Source organism: Petromyzon marinus, chromosome 2 (genome assembly GCF_048934315.1).
Source record: "Petromyzon marinus isolate PM22_M1 ecotype Great Lakes invasive population chromosome 2, UKy_Petmar_22M1.pri1.0, whole genome shotgun sequence".
Taxonomy (NCBI): domain Eukaryota; kingdom Metazoa; phylum Chordata; class Hyperoartia; order Petromyzontiformes; family Petromyzontidae; genus Petromyzon; species Petromyzon marinus.
In genome coordinates, this window is record NC_133668.1 from 464,272 (window position 1) to 491,869 (window position 27,598).

The following is a 27,598-nucleotide window of genomic DNA, read 5'->3' on the forward strand; positions in this document are numbered from 1 at the left end:
CTTTGTCCGGGGTCTGGCGCGGGGTGAAGGCGGCGGTGGCGGCGCTCGGCGTCTCCACTCGACCCGGGGCCAATTCTGGAGGCGAGCGGTGCAGAGAGAGAGGCCGCGTGGTGGTGGTGGTGGAGAGGGGGGAGGCGAGGTGACCACGGCACGATCGGGGAGCGAGGGGGTCGTTCTGCGCTCCGTGCTCAGAGACAGCGCGCCCTGGGACACCGCGCTCAGCAGACAAAAGCTTTGTTTTGTTTATTCGTGGCAAGGTGGCGAGACCTGGGACGGCGGGACGCGGTGAATGGGGGTTAGAATTGGCACGGGGAATGTGAATGCCGTGTGTACAATGCCGCGTGTATTCACACTCTCACACTCACTCACACTCTCACACTCACTCACACACACTCACACTCTCTGGCCATTTGGCTGCGTGTGTAGCCGTGTCAAGTTGCACATCCACGTCGATAGTCGCGTTCGAGGCGCGCCAGTGATTTTTATTGTTTTTAGCGCGGCTCGCAAACCCCGGAGCGCCGCTTTCACCTCGCGCCTCTCGGAGCCGCGAGGTCGAACGTCGGACTCGGCCTCGCGGCAGCCACAGAGGCCGTGGTGGTGGTGGTGACGTGTTGCTCTCTAATCACCCACCGGCTGCTGGGAGATGAATGCGCACGGTGCAGCCGCTCCTGTGATGTCGCCTCCTTCCCAAGGCGCACGGCACCCCCCTCCTCCCCACCTCCTCCTCCCCACCTCCTCCCCCCCTCCTCCTCCTCCTCCCCACCTCCTCCCCCCCCCCCTCCTCCCCCTCCTCCTCCCCACCTCCTCCTCCCCCCTCCTCCCGCTCCTCTCGCCCCAAACCACCCCGCAGCGCCCCCCGCACCCCGCAGCCGCGGTGTCAACGGCAGAAGGACCGTGAAAAATAGGATTAGCGGACACACACACAGACACACACACATACACACACAGATACACACACAGATACACACAGATAGACACACACAGAGACACACACAGCTACACACACACAGATACGCACAGATACACACACAGATACACACACACAGACACACACACAGACACACACACATACACACACAGATACACACACACAGATACACACAGATAGACACACACAGAGACACACACACAGATACATACAGATACACACACACAGACACACACACAGATACACACACAGATAGACACACACACAGATACACACACAGACACACACAGACACACACACAGATACACAACAACAACCGCCATTCGCCACTAAGTGGCGGTGACGTCACCACGGCGCTTGTGCCAGGCCATGTGCACATGGAGGCCACGTGGAGTGTCGAACGCCCGCTGGCAGGAGGTCACGGGGCAGACCCAGGTGCCACGGGTCGACTGACTGAGATGACTGGCTGATGCACCACCTGTGCCCCCTACTGTGCCAACCTGCTGTGCTTTAGCCACCCGGCGCTCCGCTCGTTGTTGTGAGCGTCGCTCCTCCACCTTCCGTTGTTGCTGGAGGGCGACTGCCTCCAACTGCCCAATAGCGTCCTTCACGAGCCTCCTCCACAGAGGCCGATCTTGACACCGCTGGTACCAGTCATCGACAAGTCCACTCAGCTCCACGTCCTCCTGTACCACATCACTCCATCTCTTCTCTAGCCCGTGCCGCGCCCGCTTAGCCCCCTCGATCCGGCCGAACAAAAGCTGTTTCGGCATGCGGTGGCTGGGCATGCGGGCTACATGACCCAGCCAACGCAGCCTTGCCTGCTGGAGGAGCTCACCGATGGGACCGTGCCCAGATCTTTCAAGGATCTGTGAGCTCCTCACACAATCCAGCCTGGTTAAACCCAGGATGGATCGTAGGCAGGCCAGCCTAAATGTTTCTAACACACACATATACACACACATACACAGATACACACGAACACAGATACACACGGACACAGATACATACGGACACAGATACACACGGACACAGATACACATGGACACAGATACACACGAACACAGATACACACATACACAGATATACACACACACAGATACACACGAACACACTGAATGCCCTCCATTCTGCGTGACCAGTAGCGTGGCAACGAGCCCGAGGGAACGAGAGAGCGAGACAGAACAAAGATCCCCCGTGTAGCCTCAACAGGCTGTAGGGACAAGTGCTGTTAGCGAGCGCCTCACACACAGACACAGACAAAGATCCCCCGTGTAGCCTCAATAGGCTGTAGGGGCAAGTGCTGTTAGCGAGCGCCTCACACACAGACACAAAGATCCCCCGTGTAGCCTCAACAGGCTGTAGGGGCAAGTGCTGTTAGCGAGCGCCTCACACACAGACACAGACAAAGATCCCCCGTGTAGCCTCAATAGGCTGTAGGGGCAAGTGCTGTTAGCGAGCGCCTCACACACAGACACAGACAAAGATCCCCCGTGTATTCTAGATTTAAAGCTTTCGTGACTGCTAGGATCCATACTCTTTGGTTCTATTGGGTAAAGTCACGTAGGTGAAAATAAAATAACAAAAAATCACGACGTTTCGGCCACAACACAAGCGGCCTTCATCAGGTGAAGGGACGAGACTGTCTGGAGGACAGCGCTGGAGTGGGAGAAGCCACGCTTAGATCACGACCTTTAAGCTGTGTGAGAAGCAGCATCTCGATGAGTTGCGACTTCTTGTCCTGTTGTCTGTTAAAAGCTCTAACAGATAGGTGAAAGCCCTCCCCTATCCCCCGTGTAGCCACAACAGGCTGTAGGGGCAAGTGCTGTTAGCGAGCGCCTCACACACAGACACAGACAAAGATCCCCCGTGTAGCCTCAACAGGCTGTAGGGGCAAGTGCTGTTAGCAAGCAGCACCTGTGAAGGCCAGAACGGCACACGAGGGGCTGGGTGGCCAGCACCAGCGAGAGAGAGAGGGGGGGCCTCGCCAAACCATCGCGACAAAGGAGGAGCGGCTATAGACGAGGGGAGAGAGCTGGGGGGGGGGGGGGTGGTAGGGGAGGTGGGGGTTGAAGCGGGGGACAGCAGCGGCGCTGTTAGCGAGATGCTGCGGTCCGACCTTGTGACCTCCACCTCCACCCCCCCACGGAGCGCCACCACCCACACGAATCGAGTTTTGGCTCTCAAATAACACGGAGCGAGAGGCGCTCCGTGCAGATGGCACGGCGAGGGAGGAGAGGCACGCGCGGCGTGGCGCGTGTGCGGTGCTCGCGGCTGGCTCACAGCACTTGCCCCGACAGTCTGTTGAGGCTACACGGGGGTCCTTCGTCTACTGCGCGAGGCTGTAGGGGTGGGGGGCTGTGAATCGAGGGGATAAGGGGACCGAGCGGCGGCGGCGGTGGTGTTGATGGCAGCGGTCGTAAATCCCGCAAGGCGCACGAATAATGGGCGCAGCAGCTCAATGCGGTGGTGTCTCTGGAAGTCGCGAGCGCTCCCTCGCTCGCCCCCCCCCCACCACTCACGCTTTGTAGGGCTGCGGGATCAATAGAGGAGAGGGTGGGGGGGGGCTACAATGGGGGCGCGAGGAGACTGCGCCGCTCTCCCCCTTTGTGCGCGGAGGCGCCGCGTTAATGACGCGGGGGGGGGGGGGGGCGGGCTGAGAGATCCCCCGCGCGCCCGCCCGGCGCTTTGTCTCTCTCCGCAGTTTCAGTTTGGTGCGAGCATGGAAATAAAGAACTCCGCTCTGGTGGTGGTGGCGGTGGTGGGGGTGGTGGTGGTGGTGGGGGTGGTGGTGGGGGTGGTGGTGGCGGTGGTGGGGGTGGTGGTGGTGGCGGTGGGGGTGGTGGTGGGGGTGGTGGTGGTGGCGGTGGGGGTGGTGGGGGTGGCGGTGGTGGTGGTGGCGGTGTTGGTGGTGGTGATGGTGGCGGTGGTGATGGTTGTGGTGGTGGTGGGGGTGGTGGTGGTGGGGGTGGTGGTGGGGGTGGTGGTGGCGGGGGTGGTGGTGGTGGTGGGGGTGGTGGTGGTGGTGGGGGTGGTGGTGGTGGGGGTGGTGGTGGGGGTGGTGGTGGTGGTCGCCTCTGTGGGCAGCAGCGTCGCCGCTGGGCGGGCGGCGCGAGCGCCTCGCCTCGAGACGCCCCCCCCCCCCCACTGTCCCCCCACTCCCCCCACCCCGCCGCAAGCACGGCGAGGGGGGGGGGGCTCTGTGTGTGCTGTGTGTGTACTGTGTGTGTACTGTGTGTGTGCTGTGTGTGTGTGTACTGTGTGTGTACTGTGTGTGTGCTGTGTGTGTGTGTACTGTGTGTACTGTGTGTGTGTGCTGTGTGTGTACTGTGTGTGTGTACTGTGTGTGTACTGTGTGTGTGTACTGTGTGTGTACTGTGTGTGTGTGTACTGTGTGTGTGTGTACTGTGTGTACTGTGTGTGTGTGTACTGTGTGTGTACTGTGTGTACTGTGTGTGTGTGTACTGTGTGTGTACTGTGTGTGTGTGTTGTATGTACTGTGTGTGTACTGTGTACTGTGCGTGTGTACTGTGTGTGTGTGCTGTGTGTACTGTGTGTGTGTACTGTGTGTGTACTGTGTGTACTGTGTGCTGTGTGTACTGTGTGTGTACTGTGTGTACTGTGTGTACTGTGTGTGTGTGTACTGTGTGTGTGTGTACTGTGTGTGTGTACTGTGTGTGTGTACTGTGTGTACTGTGTGTGTACTGTGTGTACTGTGTGTGTACTGTGTGTGTGTGTACTATTTGTGTGTGATGTGTGTGTACTGTGTGTGTGCTGTGTGTACTGTGTGTGTACTGTGTGTGAGTACTGTGTGTGCTGTGTGTACTGTGTGTGTGTACTGTGTGTGCGTACTGTGTGTACTGTGTGTGTGTGTGCTGTGTGTACTGTGTGTGTGCTGTGTGTACTGTGTGTATGTACTATGTGTGTGGGGCAATGCGGTTGTGATGAATTGATGGTGATGGTGGTGATGACGATGGTGGTGGTTGTGATGAATTGATGGTGATGGTGGTGATGATGATGGTGGTGATGGTGGTTGTGATAGTGGTGGTGATGATCATGGTGGTGGTGGTTGTGATAGTGGTGATGGTGGTGGTGATGGTGGTTGTGATGATGGTGATGGTGGTGGTGATGATGATGGTGGTGGTTGTGATAGTGGTGATGGTGGTGGTGATGATGGTGATGGTTGTGATAGTGGTGATGGTAGTGGTGATGATGGTGGTGGTTGTGATAGTGGTGATGGTGGTGGTGATGATGATGGTGGTGGTTGTGATAGTGGTGATGGTAGTGATGGTGGTGGTGGTTGTGATAGTGGTGATGGTAGTGATGGTGGTGGTTGTGATGATGGTAGTGATAGTGGTGATGGTGATGATGGTGGTTGTGATAGTGGTGATGGTAGTGGTGATGGTTGTGATGATGGTGATAGTGATGATAGTGGTGATAGTGGTGATGATGGTGATGGTGGTGGTTGTGATGGTGGTGATGGTGGTTGTGATGGTGGTTGTGATGATGATGATGGTTGTGATAGTGGTGATGGTGGTGATGGTGGTGATTATGGTTACGGTTGTGATAGTGGTGATGATGGTGGTGGTTGGGATGGTGGTGATGGTGGTTATGATGGTGGTTGTGATGATGGTGATGGTTGTGATATTGGTGATGGTGGTGATGGTGGTGATGATGATGGTGGTTGTGATAGTGGTGATGGTAGTGGTGATGATGATGGTGGTGGTTGTGATAGTGGTGATGGTAGTGATGATGGTGGTGGTTGTGATAGTGGTGATGGTGGTGATGGTCGGGAGCTGGACCGGTACCGCCTGGATCTATGCGGCATTCAGGAGGTCCGGTGGACCGGCTCTGGCTCCTGCCACCATGAGGGGTGGACAGTCCTCTACTCGGGGCAGCAGACTGCCAAACAACAGGGTGTGGGTCTTCTTTTGAACAAAAGAATGAAGGGGGCGTGGGAGCGTGGCGGTGAGGTGTGGGAAGCTGTAAGCCCCAGGCTACTTTGGGCTCGCCTTCCCATCAACCGGAGGCGAGGAATGGTGGTCGTGGTTACTTATGCCCCCACCGAAGATGAACATCCGTGGAGGGATGCAGGCAAAGCCGATGAGTCAGATGCCTTCTATGACCTCCTGTCACAGGTGCTGGCTAAAGTGGCCCCTCGGGATAGAGTCATCATGTTGGGTGACTTCAATGCCCGAGTTGGTCATGATACTGGCACCTGGTCTGGAGTGATTGGAGGGCATGGGCCAGATCAGCTCAATAACAATGGTAGGAGGCTGCTAGATTTTTGTGCAGCCCATGGGCTTGTAATTACCAACACGCTGTTCCGGCATCGGCGCATCCACACAACATCATGGATGCATGCCGGGTCCAAGCAAGAACATCTGCTGGACTACATAGTGACGGACCAGCGAATGCGAGCCCATGTCCTTGACACCAGGACCTACCGTGGAGCTGATCTGCCCTCTGACCATCGACTAGTCATCTGTAAGATGCGCCTGCCATTCTTCCACTCCGGTGGTGGGTGTACACCCAGGACCCCATTCCAACCTAAAGTGGCCTGGTCTCAGTTATCTGATGAAAGTTGCAAGCGAGAATTTCATCATCGCTTGCGGCTGGGATTGGCATCGTCCCCGACTCCTCCTGATGTCGAGGGTAAATGGGCGAGGTTTAGGACTGTGACTCATGCAGCTGCAATGGCTGCTTTGGGTACGCGGTCCAGACCTCCCCAGACACCCTGGATGACAGAGGAGTTGTTCAGGATGGTTGAGAAAAAGCGACAGGCCCACTGTCATCGGCTACAGAATCCCACGTCAGAGAATGAGGAGGCTTACCGCAGCCTTCGCTCGGAGGTTCGGAGAGCCGTGAGGCGCTGCAAGGATGGGTGGTGGTCGCGGGTTGCTGAGGAGATGGAGTCTGCCTCAGTGGCCCGTGATCACAAATCGCTATTTAACTCCATCAAAAAAGTAACCTGCAGCGCCACACCTATTACCATCATTAGGGGAAAAAACGGTGATCCAATTTCCGACCCCCAGGAACAGGTTCGCAGATTTGCTGAGCATTTCTGTGAGGTCCTGGGGGAGGGAAAATCCCACAGCCAGGAAAACATCGTGGCACAAAGTGAGGATGACCCTGCTGAGGCTGCGGTGCCTCAAATATTGGATGAAGTCACCCCCTGTGAGTGGCTGGCTGAGGTGCCATCTGCTGAGGAAGTATTGAAGGCGATCCGGAGTCTGAGACCAGGAAAGGCAGCGGGCAGAGATGATCTCCCAAGCGAAATGCTGAGGGAGGGTGGCGTTTGTGCACAGACTGCCCTATATGACATCATAACAACAGTCTGGACCACTGGACGGGTTCCGCAGGATTGGAAGGATGCCCTGGTGGTCCCCCTTTTTAAGAAGGGGGACCGCACAGACTGTAACAACTACAGGGGCATCTCACTCCTCAGTGTGCCGGGAAAGGTCCTGGCAAGAATTATTCAGCATCGCCTTGCCAGGCACGCTGAGGAGAGGCTTGCGGAGCCCCAATGCGGTTTCAGGAAAGGGCGGTCCTGCACAGATGCCATATTTTCTGTCCGTCTGCTACAGCAGAGGTGTAGGGAATTCCAACAAGACCTACATCTCTGCTTTATTGACCTGGTCAAGGCCTATGATACCATCAGTAGGCCTGGGCTCTGGGTCGTTCTTCGTGCTTTTGGAGTACCTGACCCTCTGCTCACGATCATTAAGGACCTTCATGATGGTGAGCGGGCCCGGGTAAAACTACGTGGCCGGGAGTCAGAGCCATTCCCTGTACACCTTGGGGTGCGACAGGGATGTCCTCTGGCTCCCACATTATTTAACATCTATTTTGACCACGTAGTTCGTGAAGCCTTCAATAGCTGTACCGGGGGAATCTCCATATGGTACAGATATAATGGGAGGCTAATCGATGCCCGGGTGCGGTCAAGGGATGGCTCCCTATTGCTCAACCACGTTATGTATGCTGATGACTTGGTAATAGCTGCTCAGTCAGAGGAGGAGTTGCAGACGCTGCTGCTGAGACTGGAGCGTGCCACTAAGAGGTGGGGCCTTACCATCAGCCCCACCAAAACTAAGCACCTGCCTGGGTATTTTGTACCATCGGACACTCCACCCCCACAACTCCCAATCGGTGATGGGGCAGTTGTGGAGAGAGTGGAGAGTTTCCCATACCTGGGCAGTGTGCTTATGACTGGCTCCAGTTTAACAGCAGAGGTCTCACTCCGAATCAGTCGAGCGGCAATATCTTTTCATCGGTTGCGTAACGCTGTGTGGAAGCTACCTGGTCTGTCGCTCCGCACTAAGCTTCAGGTCTTCTCGGCCACGGTCATTCCCTCCCTTCTCTACGCTTGCGAAACGTGGACCCCCCTAATGGAACATCTTCGCCGGTTAGAAACATTTAGGCTGACCTGCCTACGATCCATCCTGGGTTTAACCAGACTGGATTGTGTGAGGAGCTCACAAATCCTTGAAAGATCTGGGCAGGGTCCCATCGGTGAGCTCCTCCGGCAGGCAAGGCTGCGATGGCTGGGTCATGTAGCCCGCATGCCCAGCCACCGCATGCCGAAACAGCTTTTGTTTGGCCGGATTGAGGGGGCTAGGCGGGCGCGGCACGGGCTAGAGAAGAGATGGAGTGATGTGGTACAGGAGGACGTGGAGCTGAGTGGACTTGCCGATGACTGGTACCAGCGGTGTCAAGATCGGCCTCTGTGGAGGAGGCTCGTGAAGGATGCTACTGGGCAGTTGGAGGCAGTCGCCCTCCAACAACAACGGAGGGCGGAGGAGCGACGCTCACAACAGCGAGCGGAGCGCCGGGTGGCTAAAGCACAGCAGGTTGGCACAGTAGGGGGCACAGGTGGTGCATCAGCCAGTCATCTCAGTCAGTCGACCCGTGGCACCTGGGTCTGCCCCGTGACCTCCTGCCAGCGGGCGTTCGACACTTCACGTGGCCTCAGGGTGCACATAGCCTGGCACAAGCGTCGTGGTGACGTCACCGCCACTTAGTGGCGAATGGCGGTTGTTGTTGTTGATGATGGTGATGGTTGTGATAGTGGTGATGGTTGTGATAGTGGTGATGGTTGTGATAGTGGTGATGGTAGTGGTGATGATGATGGTGATAGTGATGATAGTGGTGATGGTTGTGATAGTGGTGATGGTTGTGATAGTGGTGATGGTAGTGGTGATGATGATGGTGATAGTGATGATAGTGGTGATGGTTGTGATAGTGGTGATGGTTGTGATAGTGGTGATGGTAGTGGTGATGATGATGGTGATAGTGATGATAGTGGTGATGGTTGTGATAGTGGTGATGGTTGTGATAGTGGTGATGGTAGTGGTGATGATGATGGTGATAGTGATGATAGTGGTGATGGTTGTGATAGTGGTGATGGTTGTGATAGTGGTGATGGTAGTGGTGATGATGATGGTGATAGTGATGATAGTGGTGATGGTTGTGATAGTGGTGATGGTTGTGATAGTGGTGATGGTTGTGATAGTGGTGATGGTAGTGGTGATGATGATGGTGATAGTGATGATAGTGGTGATGGTTGTGATAGTGGTGATGGTTGTGATAGTGGTGATGGTTGTGATAGTGGTGATGGTAGTGGTGATGATGATGGTGATAGTGATGGTAGTGGTGAATGTTGTGATAGTGGTGATGGTAGTGGTGATGGTTGTGATAGTGGTGATGGTAGTGGTGATGGTTGTGATAGTGGTGATGGTTGTGATAGTGGTGATGGTAGTGGTGATGGTTGTGATAGTGGTGATGGTTGTGATAGTGGTGATGGTTGTGATAGTGGTGATGGTAGTGGTGATGGTTGTGATAGTGGTGATGGTAGTGGTGATGATGATGGTGATAGTGATGATAGTGGTGATGGTTGTGATAGTGGTGATGGTAGTGGTGATGATGATGGTGATAGTGGTGATGGTAGTGGTGATGGTTGTGATAGTGGTGATGGTAGTGGTGATGATGATGGTGATAGTGATGATAGTGGTGATGGTTGTGATAGTGGTGATGGTAGTGGTGATGATGATGGTGATAGTGGTGATGGTAGTGGTGATGGTTGTGATAGTGGTGATGGTAGTGGTGATGATGATGGTGATAGTGATGATAGTGGTGATGGTTGTGATAGTGGTGATGGTAGTGGTGATGGTTGTGATAGTGGTGATGGTAGTGGTGATGATGATGGTGATAGTGATGATAGTGGTGATGGTTGTGATAGTGGTGATGGTAGTGGTGATGATGATGGTGATAGTGGTGATGGTAGTGGTGATGGTTGTGATAGTGGTGATGGTAGTGGTGATGATGATGGTGATAGTGATGATAGTGGTGATGGTTGTGATAGTGGTGATGGTTGTGATAGTGGTGATGGTTGTGATAGTGGTGATGGTAGTGGTGATGATGATGGTGATAGTGATGGTAGTGGTGATGGTTGTGATAGTGGTGATGGTAGTGGTGATGGTTGTGATAGTGGTGATGGTAGTGGTGATGGTTGTGATAGTGGTGATGGTTGTGATAGTGGTGATGGTAGTGGTGATGGTTGTGATAGTGGTGATGGTTGTGATAGTGGTGATGGTTGTGATAGTGGTGATGGTAGTGGTGATGGTTGTGATAGTGGTGATGGTAGTGGTGATGATGATGGTGATAGTGATGATAGTGGTGATGGTTGTGATAGTGGTGATGGTAGTGGTGATGATGATGGTGATAGTGGTGATGGTAGTGGTGATGGTTGTGATAGTGGTGATGGTAGTGGTGATGATGATGGTGATAGTGATGATAGTGGTGATGGTTGTGATAGTGGTGATGGTAGTGGTGATGATGATGGTGATAGTGGTGATGGTAGTGGTGATGGTTGTGATAGTGGTGATGGTAGTGGTGATGATGATGGTGATAGTGATGATAGTGGTGATGGTTGTGATAGTGGTGATGGTAGTGGTGATGGTTGTGATAGTGGTGATGGTAGTGGTGATGATGATGGTGATAGTGATGATAGTGGTGATGGTTGTGATAGTGGTGATGGTAGTGGTGATGATGATGGTGATAGTGGTGATGGTAGTGGTGATGGTTGTGATAGTGGTGATGGTAGTGGTGATGATGATGGTGATAGTGATGATAGTGGTGATGGTTGTGATAGTGGTGATGGTAGTGGTGATGATGATGGTGATAGTGGTGATGGTAGTGGTGATGGTTGTGATAGTGGTGATGGTAGTGGTGATGATGATGGTGATAGTGATGATAGTGGTGATGGTTGTGATAGTGGTGATGGTAGTGGTATAGAAACCCCACCCCTTGCGTTCGTCCACCGCTGGACTGACGCCTCCCTCCCTCCCTCCCCTCTGTGCGCCGTGAGTCGATTTGGAGACCCCCAGCGCTCGCCACTGACGGTAGCCGTGGCCGGGCACCAGACACCAGCACACTTCACCACGATGGTCAAACAACACCGGACAAGGGCGGGAAGGGCCATTATATGACCAGCGTGGTGAAGTATGGTCAAACAACCATCCCCACGGCCGCCGTCACGGCGCTAGGGGAGGGAAGGCCTTCGTCCAGCAGTGGACTCACAAAATGACAAAATGCGCGTGCTCACTGCGGTGTTGCATGCCGCCGAATCGCGCCTGCCATCAGCAGGGTCGTCTACGTACGGTGCGAAAGAAGTCCGTGCATGCGAGAGCTTGCGACAGTGGGGCGCGCGCCACGTGCTCACGGAGGGCTCCCTGGCTCTGTGGGTGGACTACGGGGGGTGGGGGGCGGTCACAGAGGGGGATGCGGCTCCAACGCCCCCCCCCCTTCTCCTCTCCGGGTGCCCCCCCCAATCCCACCAACCCCCCCCAGTTCCAGCACCGCTCTTCAATCGTCCATCACCGGCACACAAAACAGTCGAGAATCGCCAACTCGACAACACGACACAGACACAGCCGGAGACGTTTCGGGCTGTGACCCCTTTTCTCTCTCTCTCTGTGCAGAAGGGCCGCGACGTTTCGGGCAATTCAGAAAGGGCCGATGCAGTAGGGCCATTGCCCGAAACGTCGTCTAATTGATCGGTTCTCTTTTGTTGTCGTCGTCGTTTAAGGCCGCAGTGGCCCCGACGAGCCGCTAAATTGTGCTCGATCACGTGACCGGCGTGCTTTCTTGTCGACGGTGTCCAGGAATCGGTGGAGTTTTATTCCAAAAAAAAACTTCACCCGCCAACACCAAGAGCCCTCGGCAGACTGCTGGTGTCAGCGAGCAGCGCCTTGTGAAGGCCGGCACCACGGTCGTTCACACACTTGAGGCTAAGTCGACCTAGGAGGAGACCCAGGAGCGGTGTCAGAAAATCGTCACTCGTGGCGGTGGCCGTGAGTGGGAATCGAACTCGGGTCGCCGGGTTCGTGGCGTAGCGCTAAGCGCTGCGCCACCGCTCCCTGCACACGCGTCTCGGGTGCACACGCTTCACATCCATAGCCGACACCGCGTGTGCATCTATGGTGCAATGCACGTGACACCACCCAGTTGTTAACCATATACATGCGCACACTGTCATTAGTGCGGTATCTGTTATTGCATCGCCTGTGTGACTTCCTCCGTTACAGCCAATATCGCGTCCTCTAAGGACGCGTGTACACACACACAGACACGTACACACACACAGACGCGTACACACACACAGACGCGTGTACACACAGACACGTACACACACATAGACACGTACACACACACAGGCGCGTACACACACAAAGACGCGTGTACACACAGACACGTACACACACACAGATGCGTGTACACACACACAAACACGTGTACACACACAGAAACGTGTACACAGACACGTATACACACAGACACGTACACACACAGACACGTGTACACACACCCCAACGCGTGTACACACACACAGACGCGTGCACACACACAGACGCGTGTCATGTACACACAGACGCGTGTCATGTACACACAGACCTGTGTACACACACACAGGCGCGTGTACACACACAGACGCGTGTCATGTACACACAGACGCGTGTCATGTACACACAGACGCGTGTACACACACACAGACGCGTGTACACACACACAGACGCGTGTCATGTACACACAGACGCGTGCACACACACAGACGCGTGTCATGTACACACACAGACGCGTGTACACACACACAGACGCGTGCAGACACACAGACGCGTGTACACACACACAGATGCGTGTACACACACACAGACACGTGTACACACACACAGACCGGGCTGAGCGCGTGTCTGTGGAGCAAGCCGTGGTGAATAAATCCACCCAACCACTCCACTCCACGGATGTTGAATTTTCCCATCCTCCGCTGTGCACTCAGCCGCTGCGCTCGGCCTCATTAATTATTCACCCCCCTCGCCCCCCTCCCCCTCGCCCCCCCTCCCCCTCGCCCCCCCTGGTGTCCTGCAGACTACAACGAGCGGGAGGGGGGTGCTGAGCTGTCGTCGTGCGACGACTCCTCGTGCCGCTACGGCGGCGTCTGCACCGAGGTGGGAGACGACGTCGCCTGCGTGTGCAGCGGATTCCAGGTGAGCGGCAGCCGCGGTGGTGTGGGTGGGTGTGGGTGGGTGGGTGTGTGTGTGTGGGTGTGTGTGTGGGTGTGTGGGTGTGGGTGGGTGTGGGTGTGTGGGTGTGTGTGTGTGTGGGTGAGTGTCTGGGTGGGTGTGTGGGTGAGTGTGGGTGTGTGGGTGGGTGTCTGGGTGGGTGGGTGAGTGTGTGTCTGGGTGAGTGTGTGTGGGTGAGTGTGTGTGTGGGTGAGTGTGTGTGTGGGTGAGGGTGTGTCTGGGTGAGTGTGTGTGTGGGTGAGGGTGTGTGTGTGTAGGTGAGTGTGTGTGGGTGAGTGTGTGTGGGTGAGTGTGTGTGAGTGTGTGTGGGTGTGTGTGTGTGGGTGAGTGTGTGTGGGTGAGTGTGTATAATAGGTGTTAGCGCACTCCGCCACGAATCCGAAAACCCGAGTTCGATTCCCGTTCACGGCCACCAACACCACCGGTGACGATTACCTGAACCATTCCTAGGCCTCCCCTACGTCGACTCAGCCTCAAATGAGTACCTGGTGCGGTGTGCAGTAAACATCGCCACTGGAGAGACAAAGGCGGTCGGGCGTGGTGCTGACCCCCCCCCTCCACCCCCTATTTTGTGTGCCGTGTCGGCCTTCGTAAGCGCTCGCTGACAGCACTTGCCCCCACAGTCTGTCAGAGACTACATGGGGGATCTTTCCCTTTGATGACAACACACATCTTATTTATCCAGGAAAGGCATGATACTCTTTTTCAGGAGGGTTTTTATTTTACGATGTTCTCAGCCAAGCAATGATGAGTTATTGTTTAATATTCGCCTGGAAGGAAACCGGAGCGCCCGGAAAATAAAACCCCCACGCACGCGAGGGGGCAACGCTGTATCCCCGTACAAGATATAAACAGCTGGCGATAGTCCACTTGCTCTGCCGCCTTCCCCTGGCGAGCCAGGGTTACACGGCTCCCCCTCGACACCCACGGAAAGGGAGTCTCACGCAGCGTCTGTGCCGGTGACACACCAACCTTCACTGCTGCTGCCTCCGCACAGTGCCGGGCTCCGGGCAGCCGCGCGCAGCAGCAGCAGCGAGGGAGGGTGATGCGCTGCCACTGCTGGTGGTGGTGGTGGGGCACACAGCATCCGGCAACACAGGTGGCGGATACACAGCGTGGTGGTCCTGCAAGCGACGAGTAGAGAGAGCAGCGCGGGTGACGTCTGGGCCAACGTCCCGACTCCTCCTCTTCGTTGCACGCAGAGGGCGACGATGCAGACGATGCCCACGAGTCATGTTGGTCACTACCACCTCGGGAGGCACACGTTACCAGTGTCCACCAGGGGCAGTGTCCACCACGTGCAGTGTCCACCAGGGGCAGTGTCCACCAGGGGCAGTGTCCACCACGTGGAGTGTCCACCAGGGGCAGTGTCCACCAGGGGCAGTGTCCACCACGTGCAGTGTCTACCACGTGCAGTGTCCACCAGGGGAAGTGTCCACCAGGGGCAGTGTCCACCACGTGCAGTGTCTACCACGTGCAGTGTCCACCACGTGCAGTGTCCACCACGTGCAGTGTCCACCAGGGGAAGTGTCCACCAGGTTGCAGTGTCCACCAGGGGAAGTGTCCACCACGTGCAGTGTCTACCACGTGCAGTGTCCACCACGTGGTGTTAGATCTGGAGGTGGGGGTCGCGGTTAGAAATTAATTTATTAAATCAACAGTTGCGAAGTGCAGACCCAAATGGCCGAGACGCCAAGCGGCCAGGAACAAACAGCTCCATTGGGAGTGTGATCGGTTCGAGTGAATCGCCTTTATTGAACAGAGCAAGGTCATTGTTGTGTTTGTACGAGCTTGGGAAATGAGACGGTGGGAGAGAGACAGAGAGGGGTGGGATTCCACAGTCGAGCCGTGCGAGAGGAGACGCAGAGAGAGAGCGAGGCGGCCTGCGGTGTGCTGCTGGTTGTGGTGGTTGTGGTTGTGGTGTTGCTGCTGGTTGTTGTGGTGGTGGTTGTGGTGCTGCTGCTGGTTGTGGTGGTTGTGGTGGTTGTGGTGCTGCTGGTTGTGGTGGTGGTTGTGGTGGTTGTGGTGCTGCTGCCGGTTGTGGTGGTGGTTGTGGTGCTGCTGCTGGTTGTGGTTGTTGTGGTGGTTGTGGTGCTGCTGGTTGTGGTGGTGGTTGTGGTGGTTGTGGTGCTGCTGCTGGTTGTGGTGGTGGTTGTGGTGGTGGTGGTTGTGGTGGTGGTTGTGGTGGTTGTGGTGTTGCTGCTGGTTGTGGTTGTTGTGGTGGTTGTGGTGCTGCTGCTGGTTGTGGTGGTGGTTGTGGTGGCTGTGGTGCTGCTGCTGGTTGTGGTGGTTGTTGTGGTTGTGGTGGTGCTGCTGCCGGTTGTGGTGGTGGTTGTGGTGGCTGAGCACAGCTGGATGAGACGAGAGTGCGGCACTGTGTCGGGCTGGCCGTTTAGGGTTGGGGGTAGCGCTGCTCCACGATTGGCTGCCGTGCCCCACATCCACAACCGGTGTCCGTGCCGTCCGTGTCGGGGGGTGGCCCCCTGGGAGTCCCCGCCGCTCCCCGCCGCTCCCCGTGACACCAGTGGCCGCGTCTGCAGCATCTGGTGTCACTGGGGGCTCGGCCGTCGTCAATCAGAGAACAAAGCGGGGGGAGGTGGGGGGCAGTGGTGGCGCCCGGCTCGTGGGGTTGGCGGCTCAGCCAGGGATAGGGAGGGGGGAGGAGGGGGCCTCGTGCTGGCGACGAGGTGACCCCGAGGCGAGGTGACCCCGAGGCGAGGTGAGAGACGGGGCTAGCTGTGACGAGAGGCCGGGCGAGCGAGGGGCACGGTGCCGTTGTTGGCGCGGCGAGGGGTGGAGGCACGGTGACGCTCCGCCGGCGAGCCGACCCCGGCCGCGCAGCATCTTCACTTCACCGCCGCTGTCGCCGTAGGGGAGCGCGTGGCCCCACGTGTCGCTGTGGGGGAGCGCGTGGCCCCACGTGTCGCCGTAGGGGAGCGCGTGGCCCCACGTGTCGCTGCCGCCGTGGGGGAGCGCGTGGCCCCACGTGGACTCGCGCGCCGTTGCCGCCGCGTCACCCCCGCGGGCATCGTGAGGTTTCCCCCCTTCGGACGCGCCGACAAAAGCGAAAGCGCTCGGCCTTTTGGAAGTTCCCTTCTTGACAAAATCTCAGGACGGAGTCCATCCCAGACGCTCGGCATGGGCGTCGTCCCCACCCCTCCACGCACCGGGCGCGGTTGAAGCGGCACCGCCCGACACGGGCATCGCCTTGCCGGCACCGCCTTGCCGGCACCGCCTTGCCGGCACCGCCTTGCCGGCACCGCCTTGCCGGCACCGCATTGCAGGCACCGCCCGACGCGGCGGCGTCGCCGCCTCTCGACACGAAGGTCGCTCGGAGGCTCTCCGCCAGCAGGGCCGCGCGCCGCCGCTGCGGTCGCTGCTTTGAGCGCCGTGCGGCGTCTTCGTCTCGATCCAGACAAAGCGCGAACGAAGCGCGGTTGGCGCGATGCACGCCGCTTGGACACGGCAGACGGCGTCGCAGATGCCGTCGTGGCCACGCAGAGTTCCGCTGCGAGTGTGTGTGCGTGCGTGTGCGTGCGTGTGCGTGCGTGTGTGTGTGTACGTGTGTGTGTGTGCGTGTGTGTGCGTGCGTGCGTGTGTGCGTGCGTGTGTGTGCGTGCGTGTACGTGCATGTGTGTGCGTGCGTGCGTGTGTGTGCGTGCGTGTGTGTGCGTGCGTGCGTGTGTGTGCGTGCGTGTACGTGCGTGTGTGTGCGTGCGTGCGTGTGTGTGTGTGCGTGTGTGTGTGCGTATGTGTGTGTGTGCGTGTGTGTGTGTGCGTGTGTGTGCGTGCGTGCGTGTGTGCGTGCGTGTGTGTGCGTGCGTGTACGTGCGTGTGTGTGCGTGCGTGCGTGTGTGTGGGTGCGTGTGTGTGCGTGCGTGTGTGTGCGTGCGTGTGCGTGCGTGCGTGTGCGCGTGCGTGTGCGCGCACGTGTGCTTATCTCGATAGCGATCATCGTGCAATTGAATAAGCCGGCATCTTCCGATTAGAGCCGGCTAATTGATTCGTGCGATGGAGGCGGCGAGGCGGCCGCCGTGCGGGGCCGCCGTGCGGGGCCGCCGCTCCCCTCCCGTGCCCTTCAAGCGCGACCCACGCCGACTCCGCGTTCCGTCTCACGTCCCCGACCTTCCGTGGACTATGCCCCCTGTAAATGCGTCGATGCAACATATCAATGTTGCATCGACGCGTTTACAGACAGACACTGTTTGTTGTCTTTCCCCCCCACGGTTGGCATCGTACGGTGCAAAAAGAAGTTGAGCATACTGTACATACAAGGTTCTGTCTGTTTCATCACCGATAAATAAATATATTTATAATCGAGCAGCGTTTGTTGAAGCGGTCCAACTCTGGACCAGTTTCAATTTCACGAGCGCCATCAGCACCAAACGTGGCCACAGTCGGGGAGCCAAAGTGGGATGGGCCTGCAGGCGATAGGCGCACGGAGCGGGGCACGGAGCGGGGCACTGAGCGGGGCACGGAGTGGGGCGCTGAGCGGGGCACGGAGCGGGAAATGGAGCGGGGCACAGAGCGGATCACTGAGCGGGCTATGGAGCGGAGCACTTAGCGGGGCACGGAGAGGGGCCGCCGCTGTGCCGCTTGGCTGCGGCAGACCGTCCAATCACGCGCTCCGCCGGGGCGATGCACGAGAGGCGCTCTCTGGGAGTCGCGGCTTTGCCGCTTTCGGATAGCATGGACGTGCAGAGACGCGCCGTGGCTTCCTCGCCCTGACCGTCTTTCCCTCATCCCCCCCCGCCCCCCTCCGTGTCACCGCTCAGTGCTCCACGGAGTACTCCCCGGTGTGCGGCTCCAATGGAGACACGTACCAGAGTGATTGCTTCATGCGCCAGGCGGCCTGCAAGCGCCAGGAGGACATCAGCGCCGCCACGGACGGGCCCTGCTATGCCGGTAAGCAACGCGGGGTCAGATGCGGCACGGTTGCGGTGGCGGTTGTGGTGGCAGTGGTGGTGGCGGTGGTGGCAGTGGCGGTTGTGGTGGCGGTGGTGGTGGTGGCAGTGGTGGTGGAGGCGGTGGCGGTTGTGGTGGCGGTGGTGGTGGTGGCTGTGACTGGGCAGCGCGCACCGCTGGGCCCCGCTGGGCAATGTTGGATCCTGGTCTAGGGGTCGATAAAATGGAAGCTAATTTGAGGCCCCTTCCATCAGAATGTCGACTTTCCACCACTGACTCTGCAGTGCTGTAAACAGCAGACGAGCACCAGTGCCTCAGCGTGGCTCATTGTGGCTCGTTTGAGCGGGGAGCTGCTGTGCGTCTCTCCGTGAGCATCGCCTGACCTCGCACACTCGGCGCCTCCTCCGATCCGTGGTCTGTGCACACCGCGGTCTGGAGCCCTTTCCATTTTAACGACTGCGTCGTTATTGGTGCGAGCGGTCCGTGACAAATCTTTGACAGTGACCGGGCGGGTCCAGGAAGGGTGGGAGCCACCGGCCTGGTGGAGCTCCTTCCACCGTGGTTATCGTCAGTGCATATCCGCAGCAGTATTAACCCGGGCGGCCTGCAGCATCCAGACCACGAGCTTCTGCGGCGAGCGCGCTGCGCCTGGGCCGTGGCACAATCGGGGAAAAGGAAAACACTAAAACAACACGCCACGCGAATCGACGTGTTTGCCACGTCACTTCCTCCGCTCGCAAGGTGTCGCGAGGCGTCGCGAGGCATCACGAGGCGTCGCGAGGCGTCACGTGGCCACGGGCCGCGGTGAATCGTCGTCCCGTCGGGTCTGGCGAGGTCGGACCGAGCGTGGCTCGGTCCGACCTCGCCACGGACGATCGCGCGGCTAAACGCGCAATTAGCGCCGGCGCGCCCGGCCCTCGCTTAAGTAACACGAAGCCCGCCTCTGGCGCAGATTTAATAATGCACGCCGCCCTCGGCAGTTGCTGTGGACGATCAATACGCTGATATTTGGGATGATCCATCACCCTGACTTACGCCGGCCGTCCGTAAAATGCGCCGCTTGCGATTAATTATTCACGTCGGGGCTCGGCCTCCACTCACCACGGCGGCGCTGGACACACGGTGGCTCCGTCACCACTGAGCCACCGTCACCACTGAGCCACCGTCACCACTGAGCCACCGTCACCACTGAGCCACTGAGCCACCGTCACCACTGAGCCACCATCACCACTGAGTCACTGAGCCACCATCACGACTGAGCCACCGTCACCACTGAGCCACCGTCACCACTGAGCCACCGTCACCACTGAGTCACTGAGCTACCGTCACCACTGAGTCACTGAGCCACCGTCACCACTGAGCCACCGTCACCACTGAGCCACCGTCACCACTGAGCCACCGTCACCACTGAGTCACTGAGCCACCATCACCACTGAGCCACCGTCACCACTGAGTCACTGAGCCACCGTCACCACTGAGTCACTGAGCCACCGTCACCACTGAGCCACCGTCACCACTGAGCCACTGAGCCACCGTCACCACTGAGCCACTGAGCCACCGCCAAGGTGGTGCCGCGTGCTCCTCTGCTGCTCTCACGCAGCTTCTGCTTCTCTCATTGCAGTGGAGACCGGATCTGGGTCAGCGGACGGAGGTGAGTTGCGCCTGCAGGCCGATGGTGACGCACGCACATGGCAGTGATGCCACTCGAGTCGCTTGCTCTGAGTTGTTGTTGTGGGGCCGATGGTGAGGCCTCCCCTCTCAGAGGCAAGATGCTGGTTCAGCAGTAGTGTCTCCAACACCCTCTCAGAGTGAGCAGCAATTACCAGAGCATCAGCGTACATAACGTGGCTGAGCGATAAGGAGCCATCCCTCGACCGCACCTGGGCATCGATCACCCTCCCATTGTCAAAGAAGATGTTAAATAGTGTAGTGGCCAAAGGAGAGCAAAGTTAACCGGGAATGACTCCCTGCCACGCCTGTGCACGCCCCGGTACGCAGACACTCCTGCGTACACCCCCACCTGTACCCACCCCTCTGCGTGTACACACTCACACGCAGAGACTCAGCGGATTACACGGAGCTGCAGGAAACCGATGCAAGTGAAGAGCCCCCCCACTGCCGCTCTCTCCCCACTCTCTCCCCACTCTCTCCCCGCTCTCTCTCCACTCTCTCCCCGCTCTCTCCCCGCTCTCTCCCCACTCTCTCCCCGCTCTCTCCCCGCTCTCTCCCCGCTCTCTCCCCGCTCTCTCCCCACTCTCCCCACTCTCCCCGATCTCTCCCCGCTCTCTCCCCACTCTCTCCCCACTCTCTCGCCACTCTCTCCCCACTCTCTCCCCGCTCTCTCCCCGCTCTCTCCCCGCTCTCTCCCCACTCTCCACACTCTCTCCCCGCTGTCTCCCCACTCTCTCCCCACTCTCCCCACTCTCTCCCCGCTCTCTCCCCACTCTCCCCGCTCTCTCCCCGCTCTCTCCGCTCTCTCCCCGCTCTCTCACCGCTCTCTCACCGCTCTCTCCCCGCTCTCTCGCCGCTCTCTCCCCACTTTCTCCCCGCTCTCTCCCCACTCTCCACACTCTCTCCCCGCTGTCTCCCCACTCTCTCCCCACTCTCCCCACTCTCTCCCCGCTCTCTCCCCACTCTCCCCGCTCTCTCCCCGCTCTCTCCGCTCTCTCCCCGCTCTCTCACCGCTCTCTCACCACTCTCTCCCCGCTCTCTCGCCGCTCTCTCCCCACTTTCTCCCCGCTCTCTCTCCGCTCTCTCCCCACTCTCTCCCCACGATCTCCCCACTCTCCCCACTCTCTCCCCGCTCTCTCCCAAATCTCTACCCACTACAGCCTCACAGACCCCCACTATAGCTACACAGACCCCCACTACAACCACACAGACCCCAACTACAGCCTCACAGACCCCCACTCAAGCTACACAGACCCCCACTACAACCACACAGACCCCCACTACAGTCACACAGACCCCAACTACAACCACACAGACCCCCACTACAACCATGCAAACCCCCACGACAACCACACAGATCCCCACTACAGCCTCACAGACTCCCACTACAACCACACAGCCCCCTGACTACAGTCACTCAGACCCCCACTACAGCCACACAGACCCCCACTACAGCCACAGAGACCCCCACGACAGCAACGAAGACCCCCACTACAGCCTCGCAGACCCCCACTACAACCACACAGACCCCACTACAACCACACAGACCCCCACTACAGCCACACAGACCCTCACTACAGCCTCACAGACCCCCACTACAGCAACACAGACCCCCAATAGAGCCACACAGACCCCCACTACAACCACTCAGACCCCCACTACAACCACGCAGAACCCCACTACAGCGACGCAGACCCACACTACAGCCACGCAGACCCCCACTGCAGCCACACAGACCCCCACTACAGCCACACAGACCCCCACTACAGCCACTCAGACCCCCACTACAGCCACGCAGACCCCCACTACAGCCACAGAGACCCACATTACAGCCACACAGACCCCCACTACAACCACACAGACCCCCACTACAACCACACAGACCCCCACTACAGCCACTCAGACCCCCACTACAACCACACAGAACTCCACTACAGCCACGCAGACCCCCACTACAGCCACACAGACCCTCGCTACAGCCACACAGACCCCCACTACAGCCACAGAGACCACCACTACAGCTACTCAGACCCCCACTACAGCCACGCAGACCCCCACGACAACCACACAGATCCCCACTACAGCCTCACAGAATCCCACTACAACCACACAGACCCCGACTACAGCCACTCAGACCCCCACTACAGCCACACAGACCCCCACTACAGGCACACAGACCCCCACTACAGCCACAGAGACCCCCATTACAACCACACAGACCCCCACTACAGCCACGCAGACCCCCACTACAACCACACAGACCCCCACTACAGCCACGCAGACCCCCACTACAGCCACGCAAACCCCCACTACAGCCACACAGACCCCCCACTACAACCACACAGACCCCCACTACAACCACACAGACCCCAACTACAGCCACGCAGACTCCCACTACAACCACACAGACCCCCACTACAAACACACAGACCCCCACTACAACCACAAAGACCACCACTACAGCCACTCAGACCCCCAATACAATCACACAGACCCCCACTACAGCCACAGAAACCCCCACTACAGCCACGCAGACCCCCACTACAGCCACACAGACCCCCACTACAACCACACAGACCCCCACTACATCCACACAGATCCCCACTACAGCCTCATAGACCCCCACTACAGCCACACAGACCCCCACTACAGCCTCGCAGACCCCTACTACAGCCACGCAGACCCCCACTACAGCTACACAGACCCCAACTACAGCCTCACAGACCCCCACTACAGCCTCGCAGACCCCACTACAGCCACACAGACCCCCACTACAGCCACGCAGACCCCCACTACAGCCACACAGACCCCCACTACAGCCACACAGACCCCCACTACAACCTAACAGACGCCCACTACAGCCACACAGACCCCCACTACAGCCACGCAGACCCCCACTACAGCCACACAGACCCCCACTACAGCCACACAGACCCCCACTACAACCTAACAGACGCCCACTACAACCACGCAGACCCCAACTACAACCACGCAGACCCCCACTACAGCCACACAGACCCCCACCACAGCCACACAGACCCCCACTACAACCACTCAGACCCCCACTACAACCACGCAGACCCACACTACAGCCACGCAGACCCCCACTACAACCACACAGACCCGCACTGCAGCTACACAGACCCCCACTACAGCCTCACAGACCCCGACTACAGCCTCGCAGACCCCCACTACAGCCACAGAAACCCCCACTATAGTCACACAGACCCCCACTACAACCACTCAGACCCCAATACAACCACACAGACCCCCACTGCAACCACACAGACCCCCACTACAACCACACAGACCCCCACTACAACCACGCAGACCCACACTACAGCCACGCAGACCCCCACTACAACCACACAGACCCCCACTGCAGCTACACAGACCCCCACTACAGCCTCACAGACCCCGACTACAGCCTCGCAGACCCCCACTACAGCCACAGAAACCCCCACTATAGTCACACAGACCCCCACTACAGCCACATAGACCCCCCACCACAGCCACACAGACCCCCACAACAGCCACAGAGACCCCCACGACAGCCACGCAGACCCCCACTACTACCACGCCGACCCCCACTACAACCACGCAGACCCCCAATACAGCCTCACAGACCCCGACTACAGCCACTCAGACCCCCACTACAACCACGCAGACCCCCACTACAGCCACACATACCCCCACTACAGCCACGCAGACCCCCACTACAGCCACGAGGACCCCCACTACAGTCTCACAGACCCCCACTACAACCACGCAGACCCCTACTACAGTCTCACAGACCCCCACTACAGCCACACAGACCCCCACTACAACCATACAGACCCCCCCACTACAACCACGCAGACCCCCACTACAGTCTCACAGACCCCCATAACAACCACGCAGACCCCCACTACAGCCACGCAGACCCCCACTACAGCCACGCAGACCCCCACTTCAGCCACATAGACCCCCAACACAGCCACACAGACCCCCACTACAGCCACAGAGACTCTCACGACAGCCACGCAGACCCCACTACAACCACGCAGACCCCCACTACAACCACACAGACCCCCACTACAACCACGCAGACCCCCAATACAACCACACAGACCCCCACTGCAAACACACAGACCCCCACTACAACCACACAGACCCCCACTACAGCCACATAGACCCCCCACCACAGCCACACAGACCCCCACTACAGCCACAGAGACCCCCACGACAGCCACGCAGACCCCCACTACTACCATGCAGACCCCCACTACAACCACGCAGACCCCCAATACAGCCTCACAGACCCCGACTACAGCCACTCAGACCCCCACTACAACCACGCAGACCCCCACTACAGCCACACATACCCCCACTACAGCCACGCAGAACCCCACTACAGCCACGAGGACCACCACTACAGTCTCACAGACCCCCACTACAACCACGCAAACCCCTACTACAGTCTCACAGACCCCCACTACAGCCACACAGACCCCCACTACAACCATACAGACCCCCCCACTACAACCACGCAGACGCCCACTACAGTCTCACAGACCCCCATAACAACCACGCAGACCCCCACTACAGCCACGCAGACCCCCACTTCAGCCACATAGACCCCCAACACAGCCACACAGACCCCCACTACAGCCACAGAGACTCTCACGACAGCCACGCAGACCCCACTACAACCACGCAGACCCCTGCTACAACCACACAGACCCCCACTACAGCCTCACAGACCCCCACTACAACCACACAGACCCCCACTACAGCCACTCAGACCCCCACTACAACCACACAGAACTCCACTACAGCCACGCAGACCCCCACTACAGCCACACAGACCCTCACTACAGCCACACAGACCCCCACTACAGCCACAGAGACCACCACTACAGCTACTCAGACCCCCACTACAGCCACGCAGACCCCCACGACAACCACACAGATCCCCACTACAGCCTCACAGACTCCCACTACAACCACACAGACCCCGACTACAGCCACTCAGACCCCCACTACAGCCACGCAGACCCCCACTACAGCCACAGAGACCCCCACTACAGCAACGCAGACCCCCACTACAGCCTCGCAGACCCCCACTAAAACCACACAGATCCCCACTACAACCACACAGACCCCCACTACAGCCTCACAGACCCCCATTACAACCACACAGACCCCCACTACAGCCACACAGACCCCCACTACAGCCTCACAGACCCCCACTACAGCAACACAGACCCCCAATAGAGCCACACAGACCCCCACTACAGCCACTCAGACCCCCACTACAACCACACAGAACCCCACTACAGCCACGCAGACCCCCACTACAGCCACACAGACCCCCACTACAGCCACACAGACCCCCACTACAGCCACTCAGACCCCCACTACAGCCACGCAGACCCCCACTACAGCCACACAGACCCCCACTACAGCCACTCAGACCCCCACTACAACCACACAGACCCCCACTACAGCCACTCAGACCCCCACTACAGCCACACAGACCCCCACTACAGGCACACAGACCCCCACTACAGCCACAGAGACCACCACTACAGCTACTCAGACCCCCACTACAGCCACGCAGACCCCCACTACAACCACACAGACCCCCACTACAGCCACGCAGACCCCCACTACAGCCACGCAGACCCCCACTACAGCCACACAGACCCCCCACTACAACCACGCAGACCCCCACTACAACCACACAGACCCCCACTACAGCCGCGCAGACCCCACCTACTGCCACGCAGACCCCCACTACAGCTACACAGACCCCAACTACAGCCTCACAGACCCCCACTACAGCCTCGCAGACCCCGCTACAGCCTCACAGACCCCCACTACAGCCACTCAGACCCCCACTACAACCACACAGACCCCCACTACAGCCACTCAGACCCCCACTACAACCACACAGAACTCCACTACTGCCACGCAGACCCCCACTACAGCCACGCAGATCCCCACTACAACCACACAGACCCCCACTACAGCCACACAGACCCCCACTACAGCCACGCAGACCCCCACTACAGCCACACAGACCCCCCACTACAACCACACAGACCCCCACTACAACCACACAGACCCCAACTACAGCCACGCAGACTCCCACTACAACCACACAGACCCCCACTACAAACACACAGACCCCCACTACAACCACGAAGACCACCACTACAGCCACTCAGACCCCCACTACAATCACACAGACCCCCACTACAGCCACAGAGACCCCCACTACAGCCACGCAGACCCCCACTACAGCCACACAGACCCCCACTACAACCACACAGACCCCCACTACATCCACACAGATCCCCACTACAGCCTCATAGACCCCCACTACAGCCACACAGACCCCCACTACAGCCTCGCAGACCCCTACTACAGCCACGCAGACCCCCACTACAGCTACACAGACCCCAACTACAGCCTCACAGACCCCCATTACAGCCTCGCAGACCCCACTACAGCCTCACAGACCCCCACTACAGCCACACAGACCCCCACTACAGCCACGCAGACCCCCACTACAGCCACGCAGACCCCCACTACTACCATGCAGACCCCCACTACAACCACGCAGACCCCCAATACAGACTCACAGACCCCGACTACAGCCACTCAGACCCCCACTACAACCACGCAGACCCCCACTACAGCCACACATACCCCCACTACAGCCACGCAGAACCCCACTACAGCCACGAGGACCACCACTACAGTCTCACAGACCCCCACTACAACCACGCAAACCCCTACTACAGTCTCACAGACCCCCACTACAGCCACACAGACCCCCACTACAACCATACAGACCCCCCCACTACAACCACGCAGACGCCCACTACAGTCTCACAGACCCCCATAACAACCACGCAGACCCCCACTACAGCCACGCAGACCCCCACTTCAGCCACATAGACCCCCAACACAGCCACACAGACCCCCACTACAGCCACAGAGACTCTCACGACAGCCACGCAGACCCCACTACAACCACGCAGACCCCTGCTACAACCACACAGACCCCCACTACAGCCTCACAGACCCCCACTACAACCACACAGACCCCCACTACAGCCACTCAGACCCCCACTACAACCACACAGAACTCCACTACAGCCACGCAGACCCCCACTACAGCCACACAGACCCTCACTACAGCCACACAGACCCCCACTACAGCCACAGAGACCACCACTACAGCTACTCAGACCCCCACTACAGCCACGCAGACCCCCACGACAACCACACAGATCCCCACTACAGCCTCACAGAACTCCACTACAGCCATGCAGACCCCCACGACAACCACACAGATCCTCAATACAGCCACACAGACCCCCACTACAGCCACACAGACCCCGACTACAGCCACTCAGACCCCCACTACAGCCACGCAGACCCCCACTACAGCCACAGAGACCCCCACTACAGCAACGCAGACCCCCACTACAGCCTCGCAGACCCCCACTAAAACCACACA

General features: G+C 58.5%; 1 protein-coding gene across 1 annotated transcript in view; it reads left to right on the forward strand.

Annotated features, from left to right (window-relative positions):
* Window positions 1–27,598, forward strand: part of LOC116950629 (tomoregulin-1-like) — a 49,093-nt gene that overhangs the window by 1,200 nt on the left and 20,295 nt on the right. The window contains exons 2-4 of the mRNA XM_076068720.1: window positions 13,355–13,473; window positions 18,285–18,414; window positions 20,036–20,065. Of these exons, the coding sequence (XP_075924835.1) occupies window positions 13,355–13,473; window positions 18,285–18,414; window positions 20,036–20,065 (279 nt within the window). The remainder of the gene's footprint in view (window positions 1–13,354; window positions 13,474–18,284; window positions 18,415–20,035; window positions 20,066–27,598) is intronic.